At 36.4% G+C, this 23,672-nt stretch overlaps 1 protein-coding gene across 4 annotated transcripts in view; it reads right to left on the reverse strand.

The window, feature by feature from the left end:
• The window catches only part of nectin1b (nectin cell adhesion molecule 1b), a 138,382-nt gene that overhangs the window by 25,473 nt on the left and 89,237 nt on the right, over positions 1–23,672 (reverse strand). For all 4 annotated transcript variants that reach the window (XM_046864122.1, XM_046864123.1, XM_046864127.1 and 1 more), the window contains exons 6-7: positions 6,950–7,097; positions 2,440–2,530 (exon numbers count right to left, since the gene is read on the reverse strand). In XM_046864122.1, the coding sequence (XP_046720078.1) occupies positions 2,440–2,530; positions 6,950–7,097 (239 nt within the window). The remainder of the gene's footprint in view (positions 1–2,439; positions 2,531–6,949; positions 7,098–23,672) is intronic.

Genomic DNA, 23,672 nt, shown 5'->3' on the forward strand with positions numbered 1-23,672 from the left:
AGAGAGAGTGCAAATTAAAGCACTATGAAGTAATACAATAAAAATAAAGAAAAACATATGTAGGTTTTGATTAAACCAACACATTCGCACCCCACATCGTCACATATCGACGCTGTGGACACGATGTGGGGTGAGAATGCCCTGGATTAAACAGTAACTTTGCTTTACACATGTGTAGCTCAGGGAACAGTCTTAAAGGTACATTACAATAAAATTACCTAGAAATACAGTAGTTACTCTGAGTGACTCATACCTGGAGCAAAACCTTCAGCGCCTGAATCCCAGTTATAGTGGGGAGGATTGTAATTTTATAACACGAAACACTACTCTTTCTTCTCCTCTACTCGCATTAATAAGTTAATATTTCTGAAAGCTTTTTTTTAATGAGATGATAATGGCCTTATACACTGATGCAAGACTGGCTATGAAGTTGGCAAGAGCATCATATTGTGGATGGGTTTTTACTCCAAACAGTTAATTCACATAGTAGGACAGAACAGGATCTCAGATCATAATAATGTTTCTGCTTAGCATGTCCAGTATTAAGATCTGGCCTGCTCCTCAGCTCCATCACAGCTAATACAGGTAATGAAATTTAGTGGCGGGGAGATTTGAGGTTGGCACTGATCCCAAAAGGTGTGCTTGTTTCCAACATTGGCCCGAAGAGCATTTTTTAAATTGAAGTTCACACTCACGCTATGTGGTAAAGGGACTATAAAGACTTCTCTCATCATCTTTTTACCTCCTCAACACAAATTCAATACAAAGCAGAAGTTTCAACCTTTGAATATGATAATCTGTGACAGGCAGATCTGCACCCGCTGAGAACAGGCTCCATGCCACCACAGTTCTGGAATAAACATGAATTGTAACCAAAGTTCTCTGTATAAAGATTCCCAAAACAAACATTTTGGACAACAGCGAATCACCGATTTAGAAGCGCTGGCCCATAGAGCTTAAGCATAACCATGCCATGCTCAGTTGTAACAGGTTGTTCCAAATGCAAGCTGCATTGCATTGACCATGTTTTTGTTTTTACATTCCTCTGCTTATTTACTGAACCCTCTTTCAGGGCCTTCAGTCTGCCAATCAAATATACAATGCATTCGGAAAGTATTCAGGCCCCCTTCACCTTGTTGCTGCCTGGTACTACAATCACTCAGATTTTTCTTTTATATACTAGTATACTAATAATAACAAAGTAATAACAAAGTAAAAACAGAATTCTGGAAAATTCTGTAAATTTTTTTAAAGTAAAAACCATGAAATATCACAAGTACATAAGTGTTATTGCAACAACTGAAAATCAGCTCATGTGCTTTCCAATTCTCTTTGCTGAGATGTTTCTACACCTTGACTGTAGTCTACCTATGGAAAAGTTTATTGATTGGACATTATTTGGAAAGGCACAAACCTCTTTATAGAAGGCCTCACAGTTGACAATGCATATCAGAGTAAAAACCAAGCCATGTCAAAAACCAAGCCAAGTCAATGTAACTGCCAGCAGAGCTCAGAGACAGAATTGCTTCATGGCACAGATCTGGAGGAGGCTACAGAATACTGCTGCTCCACTGAAGATTCCCAAGAGCACAATAGCTTCAGCAATTATGTGGCTAAAAGTCTTTTGACAACCAAGGGTCTTCCAAGATCTCGTCAACTTGCCAAACTGAGCAACCGCAAAGGGGCATAGTAAGAGATGTGACCATGAACCAAATGATCACTCTGACTGAACTTCAGAAATCCTGTCTTTGCGGCAGAGTGACTAGAAGGAGGGCTCTCCTTACTGCAGAACCTACAGTTTGGATTAGAGTTTGCCAACAGGCACATGAAGAGACAATCAAACCAGATTTTCTCTTCCGATTAAACCAAAATTGAACTGTTTGGCCACAATTTTAAAGTCAAGTGCTCATCACCTGCCTAAAGTCATCCAAAAGTGAAGCATAATGGTGGCAGCTGGTGTGTGTTTTTTGGAACAGGGACTTGTCCAATGGTCAGGATTAAAAGAAAGTTGGATGGAGCGAAGTACAGAGATATTTTCAATAAACCTTGGTTTACCTTCGTACATGACAAGTCCAGACTTAAACCCTATTAAACATCTCTGGAGAGAACTGAAAGTGTCTGTCCACCTATGGTCCCAATCCAACATGACCCATCGTGAGAGGATTTGCCATGAGAAAAAGCAGGAAATCCCCAATCCAGGTGTGCAAATCATGTCATACCCAAAAAGACTAGGAGCTGTAATTGATGCCAAAGGTGCTTTAACTAAGCACTGATACTAAGGGGTCTGAATACTTATATACATGTGATAGTTTTATTATTTTATTTTTATTTAAAAAAAATCCTAGATGTAACTTTTCACTTTTTCATTAGTGTAGATTAATATAGAAAATGTGTGTGTTATGCTCTGGATTGTGGGTGGAAGAGATGAAGCCATCCTACCTGTATGTCATCAGATATCAAGCCTCCTTTCATGTCACTGTTCTTCTTTGGTGGTGGAGGGACTGGTTTGTGCATTGGTGGCATCTCTGTCCTATTCAAAGAAGAGGGATGAGTAATCAGACTGATGTGCACTAAACGTTCATATAAACCATGGTGTCCTTCCTAAATCTGAAGATATGGGAACACATACTTCTATTCCTACTCTAATCATACTATTCCTGTTTTACTGAGTATAGAAAAATACTTATTAACTTATTTAAATACTGTTTATACCAAATTCCAAAATGTACACATAATTAAATACTATTTGATTGATTTGGAGGTTTAAAATGTAAACAAATTAACTTTTTTAAATATATATATATCCCTTCTCTAAGCTACAGTTTACACTTTATATTTGATGAATTTGTTGGTTCTCCTTTGCAGTTACAATGGTGCTTGTCCTCCAAGCTGTTGTGCAACAGTTATAAGAAACATTTATTTGCAGTTATTATTGCACAAGGGGGCACACTAGATACTTAAAGCAAAGCTTCACATACTTTTGTATAAAACTTTCCACTCTTCTGGAAAGGCTACAAAACTATGGAGTGTGTCTATGGGAAATTTTGGCCATTCTTCCTATAGAGCAATTGAAAGCTTATGCAGTGATGTTGGAGGAGAAGGCTTGGCTCATAATCTTTTTCTCAGTTCATCCCAAAGGTTTTTGATGAATGAAGGCATTGACCCAGGTTTTCCAATGTACCACAGGCTAGGAGCTGGGATGTACTAAATACCAAGGAGTGCATACCTACTATTGGTTGTAAGCAAAACCTTCTTTCAACACAAGGAGAACATGCAAAACTTCATACAGCCAATGTCAGGAATGAAGCCACTTGTTTTCTAGGTATTTATTACCAGAATTCTGGAAAGCTACATCCTCACCTTATTGAAGATCATGACTTCCATGAATTTTTGCCTTCAAGGTCATAATTCAAGACAATATTTTTAGTGATATGAGGGGTGCTCATGGATAAGTACATTATCACTGCTTTCACTGAGGACACAGCAGTTTTACAAAGAGTTTCAGATTTTCAAGACTTTAGTACACTCACTACCCCATCACATCCTTGCACTAAAGGTGCATACACAAAGTATCTTAAGCACACAAACAAAAGACACTAAAATGTGTTCTAAAATGTGTTAAAATTTAATAATTGAACATTTATAATGAATGGGAAATGTGCAGCATCATTTGTAATGAAATATGTTCAAAATACACACAAAATATGGGCCACAAAAGGCATGTTTACTGGGATGTGTGCAACTGTCTGTGTGCAAACTAATTCAAGATAGAACAAAAACAATCCACTGCTGCTGGTGAAAGTTAGTTTATTTTCCTGTTCTATAGATTTCTAAAGATTTGAGACCATGTTCATTGTTGAAAGTGCTATACAAATAAAAATGAATTGAATTGAATTGATTTGAGTACTTCCTGAGTTAAAATAGGTCATTATATAGGCAATACATGTTTCCCTCTTTTTTTTTTGTTATTGACAAGGGCCCAATCTCAAAGTCTGAGTAACACACTGTGTATACCACAATGCTGCTGTATACAAAGGGGGGTAAAGAGAGGAAAAGAACAAGGCAGTATGTCATTTGTTCATAGAGTCTCATCTTTTTTTAATCTTAAATGGCTCTTGTTGGAAGTTATTTTTTTCATCACAAGGCTGAACTACTTTATTTCTATGTTTATTTATATCATGTATACAATCACCATCTTGATGAAGAAAAACAATATGATTTGCATTTATTAACTATTGTATGAAAATACCATACAACTGTCACGATCTTCTGGTTTCGCGGCACGCACTTCAGGGTCGGCGGCCATTTTGTTGTTTTTCCCGCACCCCCTGGTATTTAAGGCCGTTGCTCCGCCTTAGCCTTACTGAAGTGTTTCTAGGGAGACTTTTACTTCAAATTAATACAATTCAAAGTTAACATGTTTGATTGTTGCTTGGTGGTATCTAATTAACATGAACATAAAGTTCAGCATTTTAATAGATCATAATAGAGAAATCAGTGTTCGACTAATTACTATTGTTTTATTAATATATTGATATTGCTAAGACTAACATTAGTGTCTTTTCACATAAAATGATTTTTTTAAGTAAATGTAAGTAAAACTGACAAATTATAAGAGGGCGTTATAGCCATAATAAATCATAGTACTTTGGATACTTAAGTACATTTGAAGACGAATGCTTGTGCAAGTTTTATAGGGAGCACTTTTACTTTTACTGGAGTAACATATTACCTAGTATATCTCTACTTACTCAAGTATGTGGTTTGTGTACTTTGCCCATCACTGTTGGTGCTGTATAGATGCCATAGTAGGGGTGAAGCGGTATACATATTCGTACCTTAATTTTTCATAGGAAAATATTAGGTGGCGGACTAGCAAGCAGCTAACATTAGTGCTTTGGATTCTTTTGGTTATTATGTCCAGCTTCAAGAATTTATCCTAAAATGAGAAAATCCTGACATTTCCACATATCCAGTTAGTGAATGAATAAAGGATAGAAGGAATGAAGACATTAAACAACATGAAATGTTGAAGAATAGTAAAGGTCATATCTTTAGAAAATAAATATTAAATGTAAAACACACACACATTTTTTTTTTGCCATCTACACCCCAGTGACAAAGTGAAAATGAAAAGAAAAACCCTAAAATATCACATTTACTATTGGTTTTCAGACCCTTTACTCAGTACTTAGTTGAAGCACCTTTGGCAACAATTACAGTCTTTATTATTTTTGGGTATGACACCCTTTGGACACCTGGATTAAGGATTTTCTGCCTTTCCTCATGGCAAATCCTCTAACGCTGGGTCTGGTTGGATCGGTGGACACACACACACAAATATAAACTGTTTCATTTAATTTTTCAATTTATTGAATTTTATGTAATCAATTTAATTTGTGCCAATTTAATTGATTACTCAATTTAATCAATATAATAAAAAGTTTATTGTAAATTGCATTTATTTGATTTATTGTTTATTTTTTTATATTATTAAATATTATTTTAATGATCAATCAAATGTAAATGATAATAAACTACTTTAAATAAAAATTACAAGCAATTTTGTCTTGAATTTCTTGCCCCTAATTTGAACCAAGCCATAACTTAAAAACCGTGAATTGTGTACGATTACACCCCTATAGAAGACATGCCATAGTGTATGTCATGTCTTGATATGATATTTTACACACCACTAGAGGGAAACCTCATGTCAAGTCTGGACTTGCTTGGCTATGAATACTCTTTGGATCTCTTGATGGCATTGTGTGTGTTGAGATAGTTCTCTGTTTTTTATTTCTGTTCAGATATAAAAAGCTTCCTTTAGATTAATTCTAATATTTTGCCATTAAACTTCGGCAAGCTCTAGTGTTAGATCATCTTAACCTGAGACTTTACCATTTTTAACCCTTTCAAGCTGATCTCCAATTTTACCAATTTTGCCATTAGCACTTCTCTCTGTAATTGGAACTGAACTTCCCCACCAATAGACTGCAGTCTGTAAAGTTTGACAGCCACATGTCCTCCATACTCAAACTAAACAAGTGTCCTGCGGGGTTGTCTGCATAACTGTTTTTTAATCAAATTCCATAATCCAGTCTGAAGTAAGAAACAACCTGAGTTTGATTGATCACCCTGTGGTGTGATAACAATCACCTGGCCCTCATCACCCAGAACTCCAAGGAGCTTACTATAGACTATAGGCAGACCAAGAGGAGCTACACACACCTCTATCTACATTAATGTGCAAAAAGTAGAGTGTGTAATTAGCCTTTGGGTGCCCACATCTGAAGACCTCACCTGGTCCATCAATACATTCAACCTGATCAGGAAGACACATTAGCATCTTTAATTCTCGAAGAGAAAGCTGAACTAAAAACTTGTTAAATAGTGATGAAAACGACCAAACACATTAATAGTACACAGATACCATCAATCACAGACATCTTTCACTCCAACCATAGACTGTTCACTCCTTTTCTCTTCCAGAAAGTGCTACAAGAGCCTTTGCTTCTGTACCATCAAGGTTAAAGAACAGCCTTTTCCGCTTGATCATACATACAAACATACAAATCTGCCTACAATGGTACAAATGTTTTATTTTTTAGCCTCCACTGTGGTTTGCATTTGGTCCAACTTTCACCATCGCACAATTTATACATCCTCCTCCTCTGTACACACACACAGTTATACACATTGACAAATTTACAATTTGCACAATTTTACTCATTTTAAAACCTGCACCTCATGTTCAGTTGCACTGTGGTCTTGGATTCTTTTCATTCAAATTTATCTATATTCACTACATGAATCTACTTTGCACAATTGTTCCATTACCAGGTTTGTTGAGTGTCTCATAGCAAAGGCCAAGGTTGACAGATTCTAGCTTAGTTATTCACCATTATAACCATTCTTGCTCTTTCCAAGCTGTTCCATATTACATACTTACAGATCGTTGTCAGTGTCACTTTGGGTCTTCTGTCCTCGCTTGTACACCATGAAGATGGTGACCATGACACCTACAATTAAGCCAAACACAACCAATAGTCCCAGAATGCCTAGAAGACCCCCTGGTGGTCCCTGAGCCAAGGGCTTTTCTACAGAGAGAGAGAAAGTGTGTGTGTGTGTGAGAGAGAGAGAGAGAGAGAGAGAGAGAGAGAGAGTATTTGTTAAAAATATTTCAAATCAGATTTTTCTAATATTTTCAAATATTATATATTATTGTGTCAATATATCTGTGACAGTGAAATGGAATATTATATTTCTAATATCAATACACATTTTCTAATTTGACCAAGTCAGTATGGTAAATGAAAAATGTGATCTAATTCTTCATTTAAACTCTCCTGAGATTTTATCCAGGAATATATCAAATATAGTTTGATGTCAGTATAGTGAGAATATAAGGATAAAAAATTATAAAAAAGATTTTAAAAAATCTTAAAATGGACCAACATTCATGCATTGTCTTTCACTGCTGCATGCAGTAGACCACAAAATTAAAATGGACGTTTGAAGTTTGTATAATACAGTGAAATACTACAAATGACTGTTGGATGAGAAAAATCCAGACGGCATTGAAAATCATATAATACAAATACTTACTCATTGGTTAAAAAACATTTGCAGACCACTTTGTTCTGTCTGTTTTTCGTTTGCACATTCACCGCCAGGTATTTTGGCATGACTCAAAGCAATTCAATAATCATCTTCAAAAGCATGCATGTCAGTTTTGATCATCACCATGGTAACCACTAGCAACCTACTATGAAAACTTCTGGCTACATTTCAAGTTGTGTTTTGTTCTATTGAGACATTAGAGCTTGGCACTAAATTTTGTGAAAATGTAATTAATTAATGTAATGAATTCATTAAGAATAATTATAATAGTAAGAGAAAAAGACCAGGCAACAATCATCAAAGTACAAGTTTACAGTATAGCAAGTGAAAATCTTGTAGAAAATATTTAAAGTATTCAAAAATGGGCAATCCATAATAGTAGAAGATGAGACAAAAGTGCAGAAGCTCTAAGCACAATAGAGCATTGTTATGAATCAGGTCAGATAAGTGTAGACATTATTATACTGATGTCATATGAATGTTATAAACACATATACTGTTGTAAGATCAGGTTGTGGTTAATTCAACTGCACATCTCTGTGAGAGACAAACAATTTGTGTCCTATTAAATCTAGATCGACAGAATTCACCAAGGGCAGACTGGAACCACAATGTTGCCCTAGATTTTCTGGCTCAGAGTTGCCCAATGCCTGATTAGAGATACACTAGGTAAAATATTACTAAAGTAAAAAGCCTCCCTTGAAACTTTAACTTGAGTAAAAGTGAGTATCCAAAGTACTATGATTTATTATGCGTATAATTTTCAATTATTACTTTTAGCAGACTGGTCAAATAATAGAATATTAATGAGTCAAACACGGATTGATATCTATTACAATTATCATTAACACAAAAAGTTATTTTAAACAACTTTAAAAAAAATCATGCAAATAAGGCTACGGGTGTTGTGGCAAGTTATATTCAGGAGATCCTTCCATCATTTATTCTGCTCAAAATGATATGTTTGCTTTTGAAATCATGCTGAACTGTATGTTTGTGCTGAGTAGATACCACACAGCGGCATTTAAAATGAGTTCGAAACAGAGCACAAACTCTACACTGATTGGTGGCTTGCTGCGTGCTTGACCAGTTAAGTTTTTATCTACTCATAAAGAAAAAGAAACTGATTTTGCAAAATTTAGTTAAGTAAAATGTAAGACATTTGATTTTGAAATGAGGTGAAGTTAAAGTAAAAGTCTCCCAAAATGGAAATACTTCAGTAAAAGACAGAAACAATAAAAAGGAACTCTGCGGTTCTCATGAGAGTGTCTGAGAAGTACTGTATGGACAGTCTAACTGTTTGTCTGTGTCACTAAAAAACTCTTTCCGTCAAGGTATGATGTGCAGGAGGGCGGAACATAGAATTGCATAAATTATTACAATATAATTTTTTTAGAAAAATACTTTGTATCGAAGTAAATGTAAAAGCAAGTACTTTACTATTCAAATAAAAATGTTAAATGTTAAAAATAAGTAATATTGAAACAAGGTATTTATATTTTTTACTAAAAGAAAAGTATATTATCTACCACTGGCAATTTTCAACAAATCTTACTAATAAGAATAACACAAAATATAAACATGCTATTTGAATATAAAACTGTTTACATTTTAGTTTAAAGGTACACTGAAAAAATAACAAGCCATGTTTGCAAAAGAAACAGAAAAATAAAGTGAGAATTAACATTTATAAAATTAAACAACCAAAACAAAATATCTGCCAGTCAGAGGGCATCTTTTATGCTCAGTGTATGAGAGCTGCACCACTCAGATGTATAACTCCTGAATCTTTATATTCAGCCCTAACATGTATCCACATCTGAATGATATTTTATCATCATGTGACATTAAAATCCCTTTGACAATGCCTGCAGTGTTTAGGGCATCTTTTGGAAACATTTGAGAGCATCTGCCTCTAACACTATAAAACTTTTATTTTATTCCCCTTTTTATCCCTGGAAATTAAATTCATGTAATGTAGCAGACCAAGCTTAACTTTGAGAGGGGGTAGGGCTAGATTTGAAGGATTATGAGGTAGACAAAAACATTTCCCAATAGTCAGTCCATACCTTGGCTTAACATAGCTCTAGTTTGTGAAAGTAAGTTGTAGCTTTCCTAATACTGAATTTAAAGACCCAAATTGACCACAATAACTGTAGTGGCTTCATGCAAAGTTAAATTATAGATTTCATGTGAATAATAACATTTCATCAAAATGTACATCATATTTCCCAAATAAAGGTTATTAAATTCACAAATAAAATTAGTTTATAAAACAAACAAACAAAAAAAAAGTCGCAGACTCACATAAAAACAAGAATACGCCTAAAATCTAAATTTGCAGCTGTTAGCTTGTTTGGAATATGTGCGGGGGAGGGGGGGCAAACTGGTGTTAAGTGCTAAACATTGCAGCAGCTGTTGCTGACTTTACAAAGACTTTTCCAGTTTGTGGAAGAAAATGGGCAGATGGAAACTCATCTCAAGCAGATTTTGTAAAGTGGTTGCAGTGTTATTGGCTTACAAATAGGAGAAGATGTGTTTCATGGTGCAAGATAGATCATAGACAGAATTTTAATTGTTGGTTCAGGTGCAATTGTGTTTATCTTTAGTCTAAATGCTAATTTGGCATACTAATTGCAATTGTTTGCAGAGCTTTTTAGAATATGTATCCTTGTATAACTGAAAGTCAACAACATAAAACTTAACAATAACGTGTTTGTTATTTATCAGTTACTGTTAATGACTATGTTAGTTTGTTAGATTGTTTAGAAAATGTCCAAGGCCAGAAAGCCAGAAAACAAATGCACATCCAACAATTGGGATGGGCATCAGCACAATGTAACCAAAACCTTTTTCATTGCCTTAAAGACATATTGGTAGTGGCTTATGTTAATATTAAACCTGTGTTTTTGTGATGTAAAATAAATTATCAGAAAATCGAGAAAATTTTCAGCATGGAATTGCAATACAATTATGTGGAAAACAATCAAACACACAAAAAACATTTAGAAAAATAAAATTAATTGAAAAAAAGAAAAGTTACAAAAAGTTGAAAAGAAAGATGTTGTACTAAACCTACAGGCAGGAAATGTAATCAGTTTGATTTTCTTACAAGTACATCTGTGGTTTAATCTCTGGTGACTCTAGATAAACAGTTTTTATGTGCAAAACAATTAACCAGAATCAGATTTTTAAGATGAGAAACACTAGTGGGGAAAAAAGTATGGAGTTGCACTGAAAGGAAAACATTTCATTGTTTTACTAAATTGGCTAGGGGTTTTTTCATGCCCTTAATGCAAGAGCCAGATATAAGTGGCCACTGTGTCACACAAACACTGAAAAAAGAGGGAACAAAAAAAAGGGCAGACATAAAGTTTTTCCTGTTTTTTGTGGCTACAGACATTGACCTAAGTATTGAGATTTTGTGCATCTGTCTGCTCCCATAATAGAAAAGGGATAATCATAGGTCCACCACTAATGTGTATTGAGGATGAATTATTTTTCATATTGTTGATCTGTAGAGATTACATTTCTGCATTGTTAAATTTAGCTAAAACTTGCACAATACCCAAGACAAGAATACAGAAGGGGGACTTTCTCAAAACCTATGCCAATACAAGATTATGGCACCATATTTAGTTTCCTGAGGCTAGTTTGTATAACAGGGCACTAGAGAGTTATAATAAGCTGACAATCCAATATTGTAGCCAAACCATCTAATGTTAGAAAGCATGTAGAGTCAAAACTCTAAAACCATAAATACAAGCTTGTTGATATTTTACAAATAAAGCAATGGGAGCTGGTCAATTGTGAAAAAAAAAAAATATATATATATATATATATATGTGTACTCTGTTTAGGAGAAAAAACTTCATGCATCAAATAACCTCACTCAAAACTTTGCAAAATGCAAAGATAAGCCAAAAAACAAAACAACCAAAGAATCATTGATAAACAATGACATCTTATGGAGGATCATAAAATATATAAACCAGCAGATGGTTACACACATTAAAAGCAAATGAGTATTATTCATTACAATAAGAATAAGCATATTTTTTTTTCTTTTTTTTTTTTACCTGCCAAGCAGAATTACTTAATTTTTAATTTTGAACATAAATAAGCCGCACCTGTCTATAAGCAGTCTACACTGAAACTAATGAACTTTACACAGGCTTTAACGAAAGACAGTGTCTGTTACATGGTGTAACGGGTGAAATATGTTGTGGCTCCTTTAAGAGAGCGGCATTTTGGGAATAGCCTGCCGCTGCATTTTTCGGGTATTACTGCATGTGTGCAAGGCCAAGGAATATGTCCTTATTATTTTCTGATGCTCATTTCTAAGTTTCTTTGACTAACCCGTAACGCTGTTGCCAAGAAAAATAAAAAAGCACAAGTTTGGAAAACCTGTCTGTGCTTATATGATTTCTGTTGCAACTGGAGTTAGCGAGCTATCCCTTGACCCAGACTCAACGCATTACAATGGCTTGTATCTAAACAGCAGCCTACCAAGAAAGTCATTGTTCACTGTCTTCCTCCTTCCTTTCACAACAATTTTTCTCAGGAGTTTTTCTTTTGGCATCGTCGTGCGTTTAAAAATCACCATCGGTGAAGCTTTTCTCCCGATGCCGTGCAGCTCAGAGCACAGGTGAAGTGCGATTTTTCATGCCCGGTTGTTTTCAGCGTGACGAATGATCCGTATTTCCTGTTGACAGTCTGAGTGAGCGGCAAGTCAAACGTCAGAGAAACCTCATCCAAATTTATGATGTGGTGCGGCCCTATTCAGTGGGAGCGCATCTGATTTAAAATATAGAGAGTCTCATTGGTTCACCTGAACCCGTTCGCAATTTCATTGGTCTAATGTTATGGGGCTCAGTTTTTTGGCTTGCAGTTTGTGAAACCGGGAAAAACCCAGGAAAAATCCATAAATAAGCCGCTTCGTTGTTTAAGCCGCTTATAGTCCGGACAATATGGTATTATAGTGGCAATTGCAAATTGTTAAACTTTGTTAAGCATTGTTAAACTTGTTAAACAAAATGGTTAAACTGACATTAGAGGAGTTAAATCAACCCTGCAACTGATCACAGAGGTGACTAAACAAAACATTAAATCCTGCAGCACAAATACTGCTGGCCAAAATCATGCTTACTTAGATCCTTATCTTGTCATATTTATTTTGGCCCAAGCCATGGTTCCCACAACACTTTCTGCAGGAAAACATGTTCTCTTACCCATTTCACAGTGGCCTTAATCCCATCTAGCAGTTAAATTGATCACCAACCTACCCAAATCTCTGTATCTAACAGTTTGATGGAGAAGCTAGGTGTCATGGTCAGCTTAACCTCTGATTCACCCACATGCTAACAGACACTTGAAGTGGGCCAACCAACAGACATTCTATACTGAGATCCAAGTTTGTTCTGATCCTTCCCTGTGCTGTTTGTTTAGAACTCTTTTCAGTATTCTGTCACTTGTTCCAGTGGGCTCAGAAAAAAAAGCAGACAGGTGTCACCAAAAATCACAAATCCTTGAGCACATGCAATCAGAATAAGGGGCCACAACCAACAAGGAGAATAAGTGGAAACAATTTGATAAGGATGTGAATAAGGTACTTAAAACCACAGGCAGGTTTGAGGTAGAGCAGAAGCTATGTTCTATATGTATAATCATAATCAAATTAGCCTCTGAAATGTTTGGCATAAAAGAAATTAGAAAGCTAGGATTGTTAAGGTGGTCCTGGCAGTGCTCTGTAACACAGGGTGGAATAATTTATTACTCTGAAACACATGGAGTGGCACAGTAGCAGTTGCAGGGAGAGAGACAGGAAATGCATATAGTTTATTGCAAACCTGTTTGGTTTTGTCAAGTTATTTAAACAAAATTAATGTGGCCACCTTATGTGCTTCAAATAGGAAATTGGCCAACACTTCCATTACACTTGTAGTGATGGAGTAAGAGACCAAGAGCTGGGACATTTCAAGACATTGATATCTCCGCTAGAACTCACAGTCCAGATTAATAATTACTGGGATCAATGTATAGGTAAACCAAGAGGTTGTTAGTGCTGCCAGAAGAAGCTCAAAACTAGGACCCATTAAATGTCATAAAAATCTATTTTCATCATGGCATCATGGCTTTTCATCACCAGGCTCTTGCATGATCTGTGGAGAATTATCAAGATGGCATTGAGATGAGAGTAAATTAACTAGTAATGTTTACTAGTTCAGGGCAGGATCTTTCTCTGCAATGCTTTGTACAGTATTGTTGCCCAATGCCTGACGAGTCCCAAAAGGTGCCTGGTTTCATTGAATGCATAGTAGTTGTGATACAGCTGATCTGAGAGGTGCAAGAAGGCAAATGAAGCCTGGCCGTTTTGTGGCTGGACTTCACCAATAGTTAAATGTATAACGTGCATTTTAAAGTCTGAAAATCACCCACAGAACTAGGTAAATAATCATTATCGGAAATTATATATATATATTATATATATATATATATATTATATATATTTTTTTCCAAAGCCTCTCAACTAAGACTGTAAGCCTGATGACCTACTGTGTAAATAATCAACATAACCGAACTCATTTTTCATGGGCAGTTTCTTTACAGAACTCCTTAATTCACCCCTCCACAGGTCTCACTTCATTTGAGTGCATGAACATTTATCAACCACCTCCTTTCACCTTATTTGTAAAACCTTTTGCTTGTCATTCATCAATGAATGAATAAAAATGAGGGGACAAACCTAGGAAGCCACATATGTGAGACTGAAAAGAGAAATTAATGGGCATTTGATTCATGGAAGCAGACCAAAACTTCCACTCTGATGAATAACTGCACCCAGGACAAATTATCTGGATATCTACATGCAATTGAGGTTTATCAGACCAGCCAGACTTTTATACTTCAGTAAATGTACTTATTTCCTGTCCTGTGTGCCTAACCTGGTTCGATTTTTGGATCTGGCCATGATTTTGGATCTGCTTTCTAAATTGGTTTACTTTAAGCCTATACTGTGTATGGCCTAAATTAGTCCACTTTTTATGATATTTGAATATTGTATACTTGTAATACTTGTATGTATATTGTATGTATGCACATGCTTCCTCACAACTCCTATTAACATTTTTGAGAAACTTCTGTGGTGGATTTTTTTTTAATGTATTATGGATAATGTCATGCAGATACAGTACAGTGGAACCTCGGGTTACGAACGCCCCAGCATACGTATAATTCAGGTTACGAATCGCAGTTCATCAAAATTTTTGCCCCTGGTTACGTACAATTTATCGGGATACGAACGTCACGCACCAAAAAAATCGCAGGCAAATTGGTTGTTTTTGCTCTATCCACGCAGCTCGTCACATCAGTTAGCGTCCTGTGTCCCTAGCGAGAGCATCGTGTTACTTATCCGCTTGAACTTTTCCCGGCAGCAGCGTAACAACTCGTTAGTTGATGCTCAAGGAATGATGAGATGGACAACATTAGCCGATGCATAACCACTTTACTTGTTATTATGAAGATAGATTAGCAGGGTTAAAGTCTTTTCCCAAGTACAATACCCATAATGAATTTCACTCTGGACTTCAATACCAACTGATAGTAGCCTTAAAGAAACAGCTCTCATTTTCCCTCTAATGCAACAATTGTCTCAGCATTCGTGTTAATAACACTGTCTTTAATATTCTATAATATAATATATAATAATATATAAATAATATAATATAATAAGATTCTCCTTCCAAACAATAACTCTCCCTCCTCCCCCTTCTATGAACGTCGTCTCCTGCAGCGAGTCTTCTCAAAGGGAAAGTACCCGGTAAAGATGTTTTCTCTTTTGTATGTTTTTATGTGGTATGATTTTAATATAACATGTTAAAAGTAAATAAAATTAGTGAATATTGGCTTTATTTTTATTTAAGTAATATTTTTGGTTTTCCAGAACGAATTACCGAAGTTTCTGTTCATTATTATGGGGAAATTTGTATCAGGATACGAACTTTTCAGGTTACGAATAAAGTACCGGAACGAATTAAATTCGTAACCCGAGGTTCCACTGTATATCACAATTTTTATTAGTGTTGATCCAGAGAGTACGTAATGGTAATGTTGGCAACTTAATACAACGAAGCAATATATCTTCTGTATTAACATGTTTTAGAGGATGTCATGAAAAACTATATGATAAATAAATATACTATGCACTACAGGCCATATACAATCATATTAGCATGCATGCACTAAAAATATTGCAATGCACACTTTAATATGGAAAGTAAATTAAAGTAATACAGGCTCTTTCTATTTTGGTTGGGAATTTGCCATTCTTTCACAGTTAGCGTTTGCATAGCTACCTTAGTGCTCATCATTCTAATGTAATCATCGAAAAACAAAAAATTCTACACAGTAGAATATTCAGACACAGTTTAAAAACAAAACAAAACATTTACACTACTAAACTATAAGACACAAGACTAAAATACTATTTTCTGGAAGACCCATAATAATATAATGTGCAATTTCAATAAAATATAAAGACTCTTTTTTTTCTAGTTGTCAGTTGGCTCTTTGTGCATAAAATAAGAAATTTTGATAATATACAGGATTGATTTCAGGTTTAAAGAGTTAGGACATGTTCTTCTCTGTAACAGACAAGAAGGCCTCCACAAAAGCTGTTTCTTCTAAAACCTGATCAAGGCTGTAATATGGGTAGAAAAATTTAATAATTCATCATACCATCACATGTACACATCACAAAAATGCTAAACACACTATCAAACAGCCAACCCCCCAAACGAAATATTTTCTTTCACCTGATTTGGTTATGGTCACCAAGCATTACTTTTTACACAAAAAATCTGACTAAAAATGAACCTAAATAAAAAACTGAAATAGGCAGAGATTTCTTTTGCAAACACGGCCTGAATGCATGTTAAAGAGTGAAGCTGGAGAGAAGAGCCTGCGTTTTACACACTGGTTTTATAGCAGAGAAGAAATCTGGAAATACCATTAGTACTGTTTAAAAAATTCCAGAACTGTTATAAAAAAATTATAATAATATATGTTCCTTTTGTGAATGTTAAGAAGTGAGGTACAGTAGTTTTGCTTGAGATTTATCTTTATTTGTATGGGAAATTATGTCACATAGAACATTTTGTCATTCATAAATCACCTCTGGTTCCATGTTTGCATATTTAAATAAACAGCTGAACTAAATATGCAGAGTTACACTTTTACAACAATCAAATTGCAAAAATATATATTGAATATTTGTAATGTTTACACAATTGAAAAAAGAGTGACAGTTTCATTGCTACTGTTAGTTGTATATTTACATAATTTGTTATATTTCAGTCTGTGAAAATATATTACAAAAAAAATATTCTTATTAAAATAAATGTCCTAATACTTTAGTAAATTTAGTATTAAAAGTTTTAGAAAAAACACAAACATCCAGGTTTTTGATGCACACACACACACACACACACACACACACACACACACACACACACACACACACACACACACACAGAAGCAAACATACATACATATACACATATCCACAGATTAGCTAAATACAATAATGTAGTTAGGCTTTGCCAATGGTGTACTGAGCGGGTCTTCCAAACACAACATACTATGCACCTCATATTCTCTTCCAGAACCGAGGCTCCTAACATATTCATAGAAACATTGAAAACTAAAAAAAAAAAAAAAACCCAGACATTTTGCATTATGTATAGCCTGGTATAGTTGTATGTGAATAAGGACAGTTTCCTTTTAGGCAATCGAGCTGCGTCAACAACGGTTTGGGAACGCTTCCGCTTGATCACGCTCTGAATCACGTGTGTAATCTGTCCAACGAAAAGACGCAACATCACCGCAGAATTGAACAGGAAGCTATAAAAGCACATGCAGTGGAAAAGTTCTGGAAGCGCTCCATCTCTGTGTCTTTGTTACCAGGTAAAGTATTGGTAAGTGGAAAGAAGAAGAAAAATGGAGAGCAAGCGGAAGTTCTGGCAGAGTTATCCTCCTTGTCCCTGCTTTATCACGGGCAGTGGTGGAAAGTAAAAAGTACAAATTCTTCTTTACAATACTTAGGTAGATTTTTTTGGTACTTTACTTCACTATTTATTTTTCTATTATAATGCAGAAACAAACTTAAATTATTGTCTTTTTTGATGGTGCAGATGAAAGAAATACATAATTCGAATCTGTGAAAGAAAACATACTCTGCCATGTCATCTCCCCACAAACACATAAATAAAACAACCTGAATCAGTGAATATTTGCTTCACAAACATAATAAATATATTAATAGAAAACTCGAAATGTCGTTTACATAAACCAGTTCACAACAAAAACAAATATTCTCTGATTATGTAATCGGTATGAAAGTTAGAAGAGGTACAGTTTTTTCCGGTATCACCTCATTAACCGTCCGTGTGGAAACATAGCAAAAGTTCCGTTTGGTGCATTGATGATTTACGTAATTAAACCACCATAATTACTTTAAAACATTTACAATATTTTTTTGCTTTAATCTTCATACTTTATACTGAGTTTGGTTTCACTAATAATAAACATTTATTCATTTGCATAAAGAGTCCATATTTCTGCATGTCCAAGTTGCTTAGAGTATTAAAAACAAAGTATTAAGATACGGTACATTTAGAACAGATAGAAATGTGCAATTAAGTTTTGATTAAATATTTTAATTGATTGACAGCCCTAATATTAATATGATGTTGCATCCAGTTACCAGTGTGACACTAAAACAGGTAGAAGTAATGGCTACATTTTACTTAAGTACATGTCAGAGCCCAAACTTCTTTACTTTAACTTGAGTAAAAAGTATAGTCAGTCCTTCAAATTTTACCCGAGTACTTTAAAACATGAGTATCTGTACTTCTACTTAAGTGAAGGATGTGTGTACTTTTGCCAGCTCTGATCACGGGGGGATACACACAGCTTGTGTGTAGCTTGCTTAGGGGCATGCTCTGTCGGCTTTCGAGGGAGCCGGCTGCCCGCATTGTCATTGCATCTCCAAGCGGACGCTCCGCTCCAGGAGAGTGCTCTTAGAAGAGGACGCTCCCACTCCTTGCGGTTCTAGCTCTGCTTCCGCCGAGGCGAAGCGGTGACTGAGGTCATGGGGGTCACAAATGGATCTGAAATAAGGATTCGAGATGTCCTTTCTCCTACCACTCCCTTGCTAGGTCCAGCGCTACCCCAAGGGGAGGGGATGGATGCCAGCAATCCCATGGAGAACACACCCCCACAGCCAGTCCTGTTGGAGGAGCTGCTAGAGGTAGTGACTCATGCTGTTACAAAGCTGGATATCCCCTGACCAGCTGATAAGCAAAAACTACCTCCCCTAAGTAAGCTGGATGAAAGTTTCTTGCAAAATACATCAATACCTCCAAGCTGGGTTCTGGCTCTATTTCTCAGACCTGCACAATGAGGTGACCAGATCATTGAATAGCCCTTATTCGGCCCGCCTCTTTGTGCGGTTGTGGGACGATGCGCTGGGTTGAAAAGACGCTGGCTGGCTATCTCTCCCCGGGTGCTGCATCGTCCCATAAGGCCACAGTACTGCCCACCAAGCTTCTGCAGACTACTTTAGCTTTGTTGGGCAAGTCTTATACATATTGACGTGCGCCTCAGTACACATGCCTCAGGGGATCGGTTAGTTAACCCTGCCACATATAGTGCTTTAGGGCTACAGCAATCTCCAGTGAGTACCCCCCTCAGCCTCCACCCAGGAACCTAGAGCTGCGCCAGGCTATAACCCCGACTTTAGGCACACCAGAGGTCAGTCTTGAAAGACTGATTCCCTTAAGAGACTATCTAGCAGCCTGGAAACACCTGCCAGGACGTGTCTCAGTGGGTTCTGCACACTGTAAAGAGCGGCTAAATGATTCAGATTGGATCTCGTCTGCCCTGGTTCAATGGGGTGTGTCAAACTCTGATGGGGCCTGAGCAGGAGTTATGGAAAAGGAAGTAAAAGCTCTTTTGAGGAAGCAGACCATTGAGGTGGTCCCTCCGTTCGACAGAGAGTACGTCATAGTTCCCTGGAAGGATGGGGGGCGCTGGGCCTTATTTTAGATCTGTGCTCTCTTATGAGACTCAGGATCAAGATGCTCACCCTGAAATAGGTCATGTCCCAAATCAGGTTGGGGACTGGTTTGTCACAACAGATCATAAGGACGTGTATTTTCCAGAGGTGGGAAGTAACGGAGTACAAATACTTCGTTACTGTACTTAAATAGATTTTTCTGGTATCAGTACTTTACTCCACTATTTATTTTTTAGACAACTTTTTACTTTTACTCATTACATTTTTACACAAATAGCTGTACTTTTTACTTCTTACATTTTCAAAACCGACTCGTTACTTTAGTTTTAATCTATTGTTTTGGTAAAATATAAATTTTTTATTTTCACTGCGTGGCAATTTCAGCCGAACAACCAATTTCCTGTTACTGTGCGTCTTTTTCAATCCGCTGGTGTATAAAGTCCTGACTCTCACTCTTTACGAAGATAAGAATCAGCAGGCAGAAGGCAGTAAGAAGTTTGGGGTTAACGTGGATGAGACAGAGGGAGTCAGTGATGTAAACATGACTAAGAACAGACACATTCATGATCATGATCATCTTTTCTCTGCTTGTGTTCTATATGTGGATGTTCAGCCTGGACACATTCATTAGGTAACAACATTTTTAATTAGTTTTGTATTAATATATATATATATTTGCCTGTCAAAATGTTAATTATTTTAAACGGCACTAAATGTTATTAACGCGCCATTAATTCAGCGCGCATTTCTGTTTTTACTAAAGTTTAAAAAAAAAATATAAATACATAAATAAATAACTAAATATAAAAGAGGTGAAATCAAAACCTCCAGCATACACTTATTCACGACGTCCCTTCTTTACTTAGATATAAAATAAATAAATAAACTCCCCTGAAAATTTTTTTTTTTGTGCCAAGTCTCAAATCAAACACCAAATCCACCATGATTTACACAATTAACCCTCTAGGTGGCGTTTTGTGGGTTTTTCCCTCATAATAGAGAAACGAACTTAAATTACTGTCTTTAATGATCGTACAGATAAAAACATTACATCATTCAAATCTGTAAAATGTCTATGATTATATATATATATATATATATATATATATATATATATATATATATATATATATATATATATATATATATAAAATATATATATAAAAGCTTCTTGACTTGACTTGAAGAGGTGCACTTTCTCCGGTATCACCATCTTTAACTGTCCGTGTGGAAACATAGCAAAGGCTCTTAATGATGTCCACACATCTCTGCACTGTTATAGCCTTTATATTTAATCACTGTACATATGCTTACATATACAGTACAGACCAAAAGTTTGGACACACCTTCTCATTCAAAGAGTTTTCTTTATTTTCATGACTATGAAAATTGTAGATTCACACTGAAGGCATCAAAACTATGAATTAACACATGTGTAATTATATATGGAATTATATACATAACAAAAAAGTGTGAAACAACTGAAAAATGTCATATTCTAGGTTCTTCAAAGTAGCCACCTTTTGCTTTGATTACTGCTTTGCACACTCTTGGCATTCTCTTGATGAGCTTCAAGAGGTAGTCAACTGAAATGGTCTTCCAACAGTCTTGAAGGAGTTCCCCGAGAGATGCTTGGCACTTGTTGGCCCTTTTGCCTTCACTCTGCAGTCCAGCTCACCCCTAAACCATCTCGATTGGGTTCAGGTCCGGTGACTGTGGAGGCCAGGTCATCTGGCGCAGCACCCCATCACTCTCCTTCTTGGTCAAATAGCCCTTGATGCCTTCAGTGTGACTCTACAATTTTCATAGTCATGAAAATAAAGTAAACTCTTTGAATGAGAAGGTGTGTCCAAACTTTTGGTCTGTACTGTATATCACATGCTGTAAATATGATACATATTTATCTGCACTATTTGCACGATTGCTACTTTTTGCACTTCCGAGATGCCAAACTGCATTTCGTTGCTGTGTACCTGTACTATGCAATGACAATAAAGTTCAATCAATCAATCAATCAATCTATCAATCTATCTATCTATCAAATATTAATATGATGTGAGGTCCAGTTAACAGCTAAAACAGGTAAAAGTAATAACTACTTTTTACTTAAGTACATCAGAGCCAAGACTTCTTTACTTTCACTTAAGTAAAAAGGTATAATCAGTACTTCAACTTTTACCCGAGTATTTTAAAACATGAGTATCTGTACTTCTACTTAAGTAATAGATGTGTGTACTTTTGCCACCTCTGGTATTTTCATGTATCCATCCTTCCTTCACACAGGAAGTTCCTAAGGTTGGATTTTGGGGTCGAAGCTTACCAATATTGGGGCCTTCGGTTCAGCCTTGCACTATTACCCCACACAAAGTGTGTAAATGCAGTTCTGGGTCCTCTGGGACTCCGGGACATCTGCATACTGAACCATATTGAGGCCTGGTTGATATTGGCTTGATCGGAGCACTTCTCAACACAGCAGGTTTCGTTCTCGCCCATATGAAGAATTTGGGATAAAGACTGACTAACGTCAAGAAAAGTGTACTTTCTTCGGTACAGAGAACCACCTAACTAGATGTATTGTATCTGTTCTCAAAGGACAAGACTATAGAATAAAAAATTGGATATATTTTAGAGTAGTTAATGTGCAGCTTGAATAGCAGTACAGATTTACTGTCCTCTAAAAATAACTCAACATACAGTCATTATTGGCTGAATGACAGGACCATACAAAGTTGTTTATCTTTTATTAGAGCAGATAAAATTTAAAACTTTGGGTACAATTCTCTCTTATCATTCAATGTTCAACATGGCACCTAATGGCAAAGAAGATTTGAGAATTAGAATTGTTGTTCTCCACAAAGATGGCCTAGGCTATAAAACAATCAGTAACACTCTGAAACTGAGTTACAGTACAGTCCAAGATGGATTTCACTTGGAACAGGCCAATTCAGTTGAGCCCTCGTGCTTTCAGCATGAGTGCTGAAAGCATTGCTTTAGATATTGCAGAAGCAGAAGGTCTGCTTTTCAGTGCTCAGACCATATGCCACATACTGCAACAAGTCAGTTTGCATGGCCATCATCCCAGAAGGAAGTCTCTTATGATGCTGGCTCACAAGAAAGCCCACAAACAGTTTGCTTGAGACAACCTGTCCAAGAGCATAAATTACTGGAACCATGTCCTGTCGTATGATGAGACTAAGAAAAACTTGTTTGGCTCAGATTCTGTCTAGCATGTGTGGCAACGCCCTGGTGAGGAGTACCAAGAAAATTGTGTCTTGCCTACAGTCAAGTGGTGGTAGCATCATGGTCTGCGGCTGCGTGAGTGCTGCTGGTACTGGGAGTTTCATTGATGGAAATATGGATTCCAACATGTAGTGTGACATCAGAAGTAGAACATGATGGCCTCCCTTTAGAAACTGGGCTGAACAGCATTACAACAGAATAATGACCCCAAATACAACACTAAGATGGCAACTGCCTTGCTAAGGAAGCTAAAGGTGATGGAGTGGGAGAGTATATCTCCAGTCCTGAACCCTATTGAGCACCTGCAGGGCATCCTCAAGTGGAAGGTGGATAAGTGCCATGTGTCCAACATTCAGCAGCTTCATAATGTCTTTATGGAAGAGTGGAAGAGGGTTTTTTTAGGGATGTCGCAGCGTCCGGGGAGAGATAGCTAGCCAGCGTCTCTACAGACTGGGGGATTGTCCCATAAACACTTTTTTTAAGGGGGAGGGGGCTGAATAAGGCTTTGCCCATGACCTGGACACCTCTGTGAAAGTACAAAAAAGAGAAGGGGCAGAGCATGGAGGCAGTGACAGGGGATGCAGAAAGCGTTTGCCAAGCTTACTGGATGGGCGAGCTTGCTGCTGACAGGCTGGCTTTAATAATGTATTTTGTATTCTTTTTAATTTTTGTTACCTATCTCAAGCATGGCTCGGGATGGGTCACTACCTCTAATAGCTCCTCGAAGAGGACTTTT

Source organism: Silurus meridionalis, chromosome 13 (assembly GCF_014805685.1).
Source record: "Silurus meridionalis isolate SWU-2019-XX chromosome 13, ASM1480568v1, whole genome shotgun sequence".
NCBI lineage: Eukaryota > Metazoa > Chordata > Actinopteri > Siluriformes > Siluridae > Silurus > Silurus meridionalis.